Consider the following 10388-nt stretch of genomic DNA (forward strand, 5'->3'; position numbering starts at 1 on the left):
TGTTTGTTTGTTTTATCCATTAATTCTATTATGGTTATGGATTTTTTTTTTACGTTTGTCTCCTTTTGAGTGTTTTGTAACAAAATCACTGTCTGTGTTGTTTCTATAAACTAAATAAACGGAAGTATGTGGAGTTTTTGGTGGTTGCGGTTATTACGCTGAACTTCCCACTCCCGGACAGCAGGGGGCGCTAACCTTAAAGCAAGTCTCCTTAGGAGGGATGTTTCGATTCACCGCCGGGTCAACATCCCGTCCTACAGTGAGGGAATAAAAAAAAAAAAAATGAGTAGTCCTTAGTTTTGCTCGTTGTTAGTTTAATTGTTGTTTATTTTGTAAAGGCGAGGGCTGCGGTCGTTATCAGGCGGATTTGTGTGGGTTTTCTGTGTAAACAAACCGCTTTGCTTTCAGTTGTGAGCGGTTTCTCGTAAACATGGCTCCAACGATTCAGACACAAGCTCAACGAGAGGACGGCCACAGGTAAACTCAAACCTGCCTTTGCAGGAAACGTAATCTAAATAAGTTGTATGCGCTGGGTAATATCTGTAAATGTTTGGGGATGAATGTATTTACGAGACGTTTAAAGACTTTTAAAGGCCTACTTGGTTTTCTGTTGTGCTTACCAACATTAGCCGACAATTAGCCTTCTTTAGCATTCTAGCTAAAATAAAAATCTTAACGGTCCATTAACGTAACTTTTTTAAAATTTAATTTTGAACGATTTATAGAATTGTTTGGTCTTTCAGTTTCTTTTACGCAAAGTATACGGGGCGTCGCACATCTTGTCAAAGGGGTTCACATCTACAAATTTTTAATATGTATGTTTTTTTTCTGTTTTAAGGGGAAAATGTAAATATTAGCACTGTTATGTGTGGGCTAACGGCAAAAAAACATCCAAAATACACTTTAAAGTGTTGCATGTTGTTATATTTTGTCTATTAGGTACTTGGCAAATCGTACTTTCATGTTTACTTCTTTAATCATTTATTCTTCGGAGTGCATTTTCCTTTGTTTTACAACACTTTTGATAACTTGTCCTAATGTCAATACGTTCAAACTAACAACCTAGCGAGGTTTAACTGAAATATTTATCTTTAATAAGTTTTACCCAAAGATCCTTTCCACTGACAATACATTTTTAGAGACTGCTATATCAAGGATGAATAGTCAGTTATACTTTCAGATACAAATCTCCACGTCATGATTTTGATACACAAAAAGTAAATGTAAACAAGAATTTTGATCCTGGCTTCATCTAATGTTAAGATTTTCTTCCAGAAATCTACATAGATCCTACCTTAAATCAGAGAATTTATGTTACATAAAATAGTTGTTAAGTAATTAAGTGGGAAAGTCACGTAGTTACTTTGTGGTTTAGGATTTTACCTTATTGTTGATTATTAATATTATTAAGAGATTTGTATATAATATATATATATATGTGTATATTATATATATATCAGTTTTGTGCCAAAAAATTAGTAGCTGGGTCACTTTTCACCTTGAAATGATTACCCTTAAATTTAAAAATCTAAATTTTTTTATTTTATTTAGCATCTGTTCTGGTTTAAAATATGTAGAACTTTATAAGGAAAAAAAATCTTTGCCTCATTACTTGGGATTTTTAAGAAACGGCCGAGGGGCAAATTCCGATGCAAATTGGCTTTTTGGTTGAGTAAATCTGTTATAACTGCAACAGAAATCTGTCAGAAAACCAGAATATCATTACAAATTCTATGAGATTTTCAGTCTCTGGAAATGGTATAGATTATATTAATTTGGTTTTCAGTTTGGAATAGCAACAAAATTATTACATGCACAGTTAGACCCGTTATCGTTATCATTTTCCTTCCGCTTGTTTCTTTTCTGTCGCAAACTCGGTATGCATGAAGTCACTCATCTCATCATAAACGCCACCATAAAGAGCCTCCTGCTCCTCCATGTGACTCATTGCTTATTTCACTTTGCTGTCCGACTGTCTGTTCTGAATGTTTTGTCTGATGTTGTCATCTTCTTGTTTGTTTGGTTGTTTTGGCGGAAGAAAATTCTAAAGTCATACCTCAGTTATTAAATGAGCTAAACTGTGCAGACTGCAGTGCTGAAATATGAACTATTTTCAGTCTTGTTCTTTTCAGTAGTCCCTAACAATGACGTAACAACCTTTAAAAGCTGCAAGTATTCCGTAGTGTACCTGGCCAAAACATCGTGTGTATTTGTAATGCGTTTGTCCCATCAGTGGCAGTATCTTGCTGCCAATATGGTTTAGTGTTGAATATGCTTTTAAACCTAATGCGGATCATTTAGAGACTAGATTAGCCAGTAAATGGAGATGATTTGCAAAAGGGAAATTAATGAAGCGTTGATCTTCAGTGCTTTGCACAACAGAGGAATTTGGTTTAGCCATCAACTGGCATGATACAATGTCAGCATCTTTCTTACCTGCCAAGTAGAGTATCAGAAGGTTAAAAGCTTTTCTATGAAACATTTATGTCACCCTTCAATGAGAAATAGCTACACATTTTTAACAAATATCTGTTTTCTATTCCAGTAGGCCGTCCTCTCACAGAACCGTACCAGAGAGGTGAGTAGATTTGTTATCGGGTACATTCATTTAATGTATGCCCTTGGGATGCAAAAATTGCCTCTACTCTTAACTGAATTTTTTTTTTCTTCGCCCATGGCAGGTCAGGAATTGTCTGTCGAGTGAAGTATTGCAACAGCTTGCCTGACATCCCCTTTGATCCTAAATTCATCACATATCCATTTGATCAGCACAGGTAATTATGTTCACTCTGTTGTTTCTCTGTTGAAAATAATTCATCGGTGCTTTTATTAATCCCAAAGGGAATTTAAATATGCTGAAGATTGCACCATTTTTTTTAAATCGGGACAGTACAACAGATGGTGTTATAGGCTGTACGTATGGGGTTGTCAATCATGTTGAACAGCTTGTGCAGTCAGTCAGCTCCAGAGCAGTCCTAAGCACAGAGCCAATCCTCTTTGAGTTTCTTTGAGTCACTGGCTCTGATTACTACAAAATTTGTTCCTTTTTTATTATTTTTTTACATTTATTTAGATGATATGCATTATCTTACTGTAAATATTGAAGATTTCTAGTGTCCAGGTAAACTCCCAGGTATCTGTTTTCTTCTACCGCATCTTCTCCTGTGATAGGAAAAGAGTTACGCTTGAAATCTTTCACAAAACGGTGTCTCACAGGAAAGGCTGCGCAAAAGAAAAAAATGCAAGAGATTATAAGTAATGACAAAATTCAAGTGGTGCTACAGATACAAGCTGCTACAAGTTTGAGGCATTTTAGAGCTGACCGTCACTTCAAACTACATACAGACAAATAACATTTGTCATTCTGTGGTGGCAGGTTTGTACAATATAAAGCCACTTCTCTGGAGAAGCAGCACAAACATGAGCTCCTGACTGAACCAGACCTTGGTGTAACCATTGATCTCATCAACCCAGACACTTACCGCATCGACCCCAACAGTAAGTCTCCAGTTGTGAGCTCATGCCACATCCTGTCTGTGAAACTTTGATATCTCAATAATGACATTTGCTAAATCAAATGGTTTTTGTCTACTGAGACAATATTTTATGAAATGTACTTTCAGTAATGTTGGACCCTGCCGATGAAAAACTGTTGGAAGAGGACATTCAGGCTCCATCCAGTTCAAAGAGGTGAAGCGTCTACATAGATGGCTTTTGACATTCATGTGTAACAGAAACTAAAATATGTATGTATGTTTTCCTCTTTATTAGGTCACAACAGCATGCCAAAGTGGTGCCATGGATGAGAAAAACAGAATACATCTCCACAGAGTTTAACAGATACGGTGTCTCTAATGAGAAAGTGGAAGTCAAGTAAGTTTGATAAATGGACTCACCTTGACAGTTTGTAATGGCTTATATGTATATATTTGTGTGTCAGTCTTTATCTGAACCAGAGATGTTTTGTGTTTAGGATTGGAGTGTCTGTCAAACAGCAGTTCACAGAAGAAGAGATCTACAAGGATAGAGACAGCCAGATTTCAGCTATTGAGAAGACATTTGAGGATGCACAGAAATCGGTGAATGAGGATATTGTTAGGCTCCCCGGATCCGCGTCATTTAGATTGGAGTGTATTTCATGCTACTCCGTCAAACGGAAACTGTCATTGTGAGCATGCTTTGTAAACACAACATGGCTGTTGTTCATCATTCACAGATCTCACAACACTACAGTAAACCAAGAGTCACTCCTGTGGAGGTACTGCCAGTGTTCCCTGACTTTAAGGTAAGCCAACTGTTATCTTTTTGTGTTTGGGGTCTTTGTGTCATTTAACACGGGGCGTCATAACCACCACATGAATGAAAGAATAACATCTTCATTTTAAAATACAGAACTGTACATGCTGTTACTGACCAGTGATGTTTTATAATTCTTTTTTTTCTTCTGTTTCCTCAGATGTGGATCAACCCGTGTGCTCAGGTCATCTTTGACTCAGATCCTGCACCCAAAGACATATCAGCGCCAGCAGGAGTGGAAATGATGTCTCAGGCCATGATCAGGTATCTACAGAAAATATCTTCCACAGATGATTCTTCCAACAGTAAAGAGCGTTTTTCATAAACATTGATTTGTTGTCTGTTGAATAATAAAGAGGAATGATGGATGAGGAAGGAAATCAGTTTGTGGCCTACTTCCTGCCCAATGAGGAAACTCTTCGCAAGCGCAAACGGGATTGCGACGAGGGCGTTGATTACATGGCAGAGGATGTGTAAGTGAGACTATCACATCAAGAAAAATATGAATCAAATTTATCAGAATAAATGTCGCTATAGTTGGTAATATATAGGAACTCATGCATGTTATTTTCTGTGTTTTAGGTATGACTACAAGATCGCGAGAGAATACAACTGGAATGTTAAGAACAAAGCCAGCAAGGGCTACGAGGAGAACTACTTCTTTATCTTCAGAGATGGCGATGGTGTTTACTACAATGAGCTGGAGACAAGGTAGGAACGTGTCAGAAAATTGCTCTGTTGTGCATCTTGACACAGAAAAAGAAGATACCCACTTGTTCAGAGAGAAAAAGAAAAAAAAGATTTTGGGTTGGGTTTTAGAATGGTTTCAACAACTTTCTCTCTGGCCTGTAGGGTGCGCTTGAGCAAGAGAAGAGCCAAGGCTGGAGCGCAGTCCACTACAAACGCTGTGCTTGTGTGTAAGCACAGAGATATGAATGAGAAGGAGCTGGAAGCCCAGGTCAGTGGAGTGCCCTTTCATTTTTTTTTATCTTCTTTCTTTTTATTCTATTTCTTTTTTTTTTTTTTTTTCTTGGTTTAGTTTTCAGTGACTTGGAGCATGAATGAATGAATGAATAAAAACAACTACAGAAGGTTTTGATTACAGAAGGATGATGATTATATTTCTTTTGGAACTAAATGTACTAAAAATAAAATCCATGAAGTTTTTTTTCTTTACACTTTTCTTATGTGGATTACATACAATCGCCACAAATTCAGCTGCTGAGCAAACGGGTGCAAAATCTGTAAAAATCCCAGCATTGGTGTAAGATTTGAATAAAATGGCATGTGTTCAGTGTTGGATGCATGAAAGAATGTATTTTGTGTTCTATACATATTTAAGGCTGCATTGCAGCATGACTGAACAAAAAAATGTAACTGACTCGACGTATGTTGCATAGTACTAGTTGTACGCTTGGGTTTTTCTCATTCCTCTGTAGTTATGTATGGTTCACTTCTGTTTCCCTTCATTGTGATTATCAGGAGGCACGTAAAGCTCAGTTGGAGAACCATGAGCCAGAAGATGAAGAGGAAGACATGGACTTGGACAAAGACATGCAGGATTCTGGTTAGTTGTCTTTACCGTAACAGTTTTGGACATTTTGTGTTATTGAATTGAATCAAATTAACTCTATGTGGCACTTAAATTGTTTTTCTTCCAGGTGATGAGAAAGAGAAGGGCAGCGGCAGTGAGGCAGAGAACTCTGGTAGTGAATCTGAGAGGGAAGGTGAAGACCATGAACAGAGCGGAGACGATGAAGAAGAGGATGAGGACAGAGCTAAAAGGCAGAGGAAGGCAAGCGCGAGCGGTAGTGAGAGTGGGGAGGAGAGGACCAGAGAAATGCGAGATGAGGAAGAGATCTTTGGCAGTGATGATGACAGCGATGACAACGAGCCAAAGAATTCAGCCAGGAGCAGCGGGGAGGAAGGCAGTGATAGTGAGGATGAAGGGCAGAACAGAAGGGCCAGTAGAAGTCGCAGTGCTTCTCCAGCGCACAGCGACCGCAGCAGTGATCATTCAGAGACGCACGCTCAAAGTGGAAGTGGAAGTGAGAGAGGCTCGGACTCCAGTGATGCCAGTGACAGTGAATAAGGCCTGCTGTCCAGACAGCTCAGTGACAACCTCCGGTCTTACATGCGTGTTCAGCTCCGAACGTGGCCCTCATACTCTGTCATTCAGCCAAATAATATAGTCCAGGGCTGTAGCTTCTTGATGATTGCAAATGTTTGTGCATAAATGCTCTTTGCTTTCGGACAAGAGACATCTCTTTTCAATCTAGTTTTTATTTGTAGATTTAAATCACGCACCAGTAGGTGTTTGTACACCATTCCTCTGTGTTGTCTGTCAGTACAGGATCATGTAAAAATATCTTTTCTCTTTGCTTTTGACATACTGTTGTTACACAGCCTTTGAAGCTGATAATAAATTACATTTGGTCAAAAATGTTTTTTTTTCTCCCTAATTCAGATTTACAGTAAGGAACCTTTAAATAATACAACTGAATGCAACACTTTAGGATATAATTAATACTTAAAATATCAGATTTATATATCTTTTTTTATCTCAGTTTAGACTTATGATTTTTTTTTAAAAGAAAGTTCTGTTCACCTCTAAAATGACTTGAATGAAGAACAACAGCGAACAGCTTAGAGTTCATGATTTAATAACCCAAATGGAAATCAAATTGATCGTCCTGTTTCTCAAAGACAGGCTGCTTAAATATTCAGTGGACACATATTCAGCGAAAGAACGACAGCTGGTTCTTCAGCCATTCTTCTGTCAGGTCATCAGCGTTTCTTGTTTCAAAGACCTACAAGCGTAAGTAGACAATGTCACAAATTTGGAGACCTTCAATTAGCATTTTGCAGGTTTTGAATTAGAAGTACTTTTGAATAAAAGTACTTAAATGTTTCAACCTAATCCATTTTCTCAATCACATTATTCAAAGTCACTCTTCAGTAGTTAGCTGAATGAGATCTGATCATGATGTCATATTTACCTTTGTGAGCTCTGCAGCTTGGACGAGTTGATTCTTGCTGCCTGCGTACATCATCTGCTGCTCTGGCTTACACCCTGTTAAAAAAAAATTGACATATTTTTTGATGATATCTGATCATGTACACCTCAAGAAATCTAATAAATGCTATCTTCATCACATCAATATATAAGTGAATTCAATCTGAGATCATGAGACATTTTCAATTGGCCTTGAAATTTTCACAAAAATAAGTAAAGAAGCAGAGAACAGCTACTGGTCATAGTTACTGGCAAACTTTTAACTAAATAAAAGTTGTTTTTATAGCTTGAATTTACCAATAACTGATAATAAAACTGGACAAATTATTTCTTCTAGTGTCTGCTAAAGTATAAGAGTGGTTTTAGAGAGCAGAAATAAAGGTAGCAAGCCAGTTGATAATAAAACTTTTGAGCAAGATTTGTTACACATTTTAACTAAGTTTATAGCGAAGACTTGGGCTTTTCAAGCAGAGCAACTACCTGAAGTGCACACCCATCACCATCAAAGAGTAGCTCAAGGAAGCTAAAAATGTACAAGGACTCCAGCAAAAGCATCAACAAATATCAATGAAAGAGAGGCACTCACAACCACTACCAGCAGAAACTTCAAAATGCCTGAAAGAAGCATTTAAAGGCTGTTCTTGTTGCCAAAGCCTCTGCAAAATGTTGGTCAAGAGAATTGTATCCTTGGTGCAACTTACAGTTTAAAGAGAAAGTTTAACTTTAGAGAGAGTTTAACTTTAGATTTAGGTGGCTGTAACTCCTTACCCATTGGACTGGAGAATATGAAACAGAGCGGGTAAGACACCCTCCCATCAGCATGGACATATTTGTAGCTGTAGACGATGAATGTACACTGTTGTCAAGGAGGTTTAACTGTTTGTCTTGGATTTAAAACAGATGTTTTAGTAAATATAGTGTAGTCTTACATTCAGAATTTTACTACTCAGTTGGTATGTTTGTGCAGCGATTAGCTCTATAACCTAACAGCAAAATGGTTCTGGGTTTTAACCTCGACTGGAGCCTTTCTGTGTGGAAACAGCATATTGCCATTGTGCCTGCTTAGATTATCTCTCAGTGCTCTGGTTTACTTTCACTGTCATTCTTATCTTAAATGGCGGTCCCAAACGGACCATACAGTAAGTGAAAGAGTGAATGTCTGTCTGTTTGTGTATATTCTCCATGATGGACTTGTGGCCTGTCTGGGGCCTGCCCCGTCTTTTGCCCATCTGTCAGCTGGCTGACAAAAGACTCGAGCCCCCAGTACCCTTTGTGAAACAGCTGTTGCCAATGGATGGATGGATGTTGTCAATCGTTAGACATTCAATAAGGATATCTGGGTTGGCGCTCTGGAAGCTCATTTCTCAGATCATCCAATGAGATGTCCTGGAAGACAATGTTGAGCGTAAGTCATTTTCAAAGCAGCATGAGCCCCCACCCACCTCCCAAACACGCACACACTTGCCTCATATTCCTCTTCGAGGATAACAAGTTGCTTCTCCATGTCTATTTTCACTGAAAATGAGCAAATATTATTTAGGCTCTTGGCTCTGTTTTATATTCCTTTATGTCATAAAATATGTTTTGGATTTGAATCGTAAGGGACGATATGCAAATAACCGCAACATTCGGTACCAGTATGTGATACTTACTTAGTATGGCAGCATTGTTGGTCTCTTTTCGAAATCTGAACTTTCTCAGTTTTTCTTTCAGACTTTCATCCACTTCACACACAACCAGAGAGCTTGACTGCAAATATATGCCAAAAAGATATAAAATACTATGAAAAATTTACCAAAATATGTCACACAGTGTGCATGCTTCTGTTTGAATGGAAATGAATCAGTCAACAGACCAGAGATAAAAAATAAAGTAGAGTTAAGTCACATTTCTCTTCAATCTACTCAGGTGTGGAGATCTTTCTACGTTGCATGGACGCATCAGAATTTCATAGAACTATTCTGACATATTGAGGGCAGGAAATGTTTTTCTGCAATATGGAAGAATGTAGTTTCCTGTTTGAAAAAACAAGGGGGGATGGTCGACTTGCGGCTCAATAGTTAAGTAAAATAAATATGTATAAATATTCATACAAATACATGACAGTTCATAAAATACAGTAAATTTCAATAGAAAAGCTAGATCTTTCAAGTCATTACATCAGCTTTGCTTACCATTCTCAATGAATCCTTTTCTGCCTTTGTGTCTTCAGAGTGACACCGCCTTGCAGAGACAGACAGATGAAGAGCTACTTTCACACTGTCAAGAGATCCTCCTCTCGATGGCAAGGGGAGGGCAGACAACCTGCAAGAGCAAGTGAGAGGGCTGTTTCCTCTTTTCAGCAAGCTGAAAGCAAGCTCATGTCATATTAAACAGTCAGGCAGAATATTAATGTATATTGACTGCATTGGGATGAAAAGCACATAACAAAGTCATACATTTTTAAATTCATGATATGTTTTCTGTTGCTATCAAGGTGTTGGTTGTAGCTACTTTCACTTCCCTCTAATGGACCCGTAAACTTCAAGCATTGGAAAATGTATTCAGATCCCCTAAAACAACAGTACCACAAGAAAATCAATCTTTAAATGAAGTGTAAGTCAAAGTATACTATTTCAAGCCCTGTAATACACCTAACAATCAAAAGCAATAACATTGATAAATAAAGATAAGAATGATGTGGCAAAGTAAGAAGAAAAAACAGTCCTTGTACATCATAATCTTAAAGTAAATCAGTTTCTAATCAGTCGATTTCAATTGTTTATACCCAGAAATCGTTGATCATGTGATGCCTCTCATTTTGGACAACTTCACAACACACTTCAAACTGGACATATCTGCTTTTAAGTCACATCCACATATTACACAACTGTCAAGCTCAGAAAACTCTGCACCATTTCTTGTCTGAATTAATGCACAGCATTAGTGATAACCTTCTTCACGACCTGGGAATATTCTCAGATTTGAGGTGCAAACTATTGTTGTCTCCCATTTCAAATATATTTTGGGGTCTGCAGCTCTTTTTAGGCATGTTGCATCTTTGGCCAGTAGTGACAACACAGCAGGTATTTTACAC

General features: G+C 37.9%; 2 protein-coding genes across 3 annotated transcripts; one reads left to right on the plus strand and one right to left on the minus strand.

Annotated features, from left to right (window-relative positions):
• Positions 1 to 251: 251 nt before the first annotated feature.
• On the plus strand, positions 252 to 6741 carry paf1 (PAF1 homolog, Paf1/RNA polymerase II complex component). Of its 2 annotated transcripts, none has more exons than XM_072392244.1 (14): positions 252 to 477; positions 2546 to 2578; positions 2682 to 2774; positions 3377 to 3498; positions 3624 to 3690; positions 3772 to 3873; positions 3974 to 4079; positions 4217 to 4285; positions 4457 to 4560; positions 4653 to 4769; positions 4879 to 5007; positions 5149 to 5254; positions 5779 to 5863; positions 5958 to 6741. In XM_072392244.1, exons 1-14 carry the CDS (start codon positions 431 to 433, stop codon positions 6386 to 6388), a joined length of 1611 nt encoding a protein of 536 aa, XP_072248345.1. In that variant the 5' UTR covers positions 252 to 430; the 3' UTR covers positions 6389 to 6741. The 2 variants fall into 2 exon arrangements, with proteins under 2 accessions (XP_072248345.1, XP_072248346.1); XM_072392245.1 differs by having other exon boundaries at positions 2549 to 2578.
• A 201-nt stretch (positions 6742 to 6942) lies between these two features.
• Positions 6943 to 9591, minus strand: gmfg (glia maturation factor, gamma). The gene is made up of 7 exons (XM_072391695.1): positions 9487 to 9591; positions 8965 to 9061; positions 8778 to 8827; positions 8647 to 8698; positions 8081 to 8161; positions 7296 to 7369; positions 6943 to 7106 (listed from the first exon to the last, which is right to left on the minus strand). Exons 1-7 carry the CDS (start codon positions 9487 to 9489, stop codon positions 7035 to 7037), a joined length of 429 nt encoding a protein of 142 aa, XP_072247796.1. The 5' UTR covers positions 9490 to 9591; the 3' UTR covers positions 6943 to 7034.
• Positions 9592 to 10388: the final 797 nt, after the last annotated feature.

This window comes from Leuresthes tenuis, unplaced genomic scaffold, assembly GCF_036924035.1.
Source record: "Leuresthes tenuis unplaced genomic scaffold, fLeuTen1.0.hap1 SCAF_9, whole genome shotgun sequence".
NCBI lineage: Eukaryota > Metazoa > Chordata > Actinopteri > Atheriniformes > Atherinopsidae > Leuresthes > Leuresthes tenuis.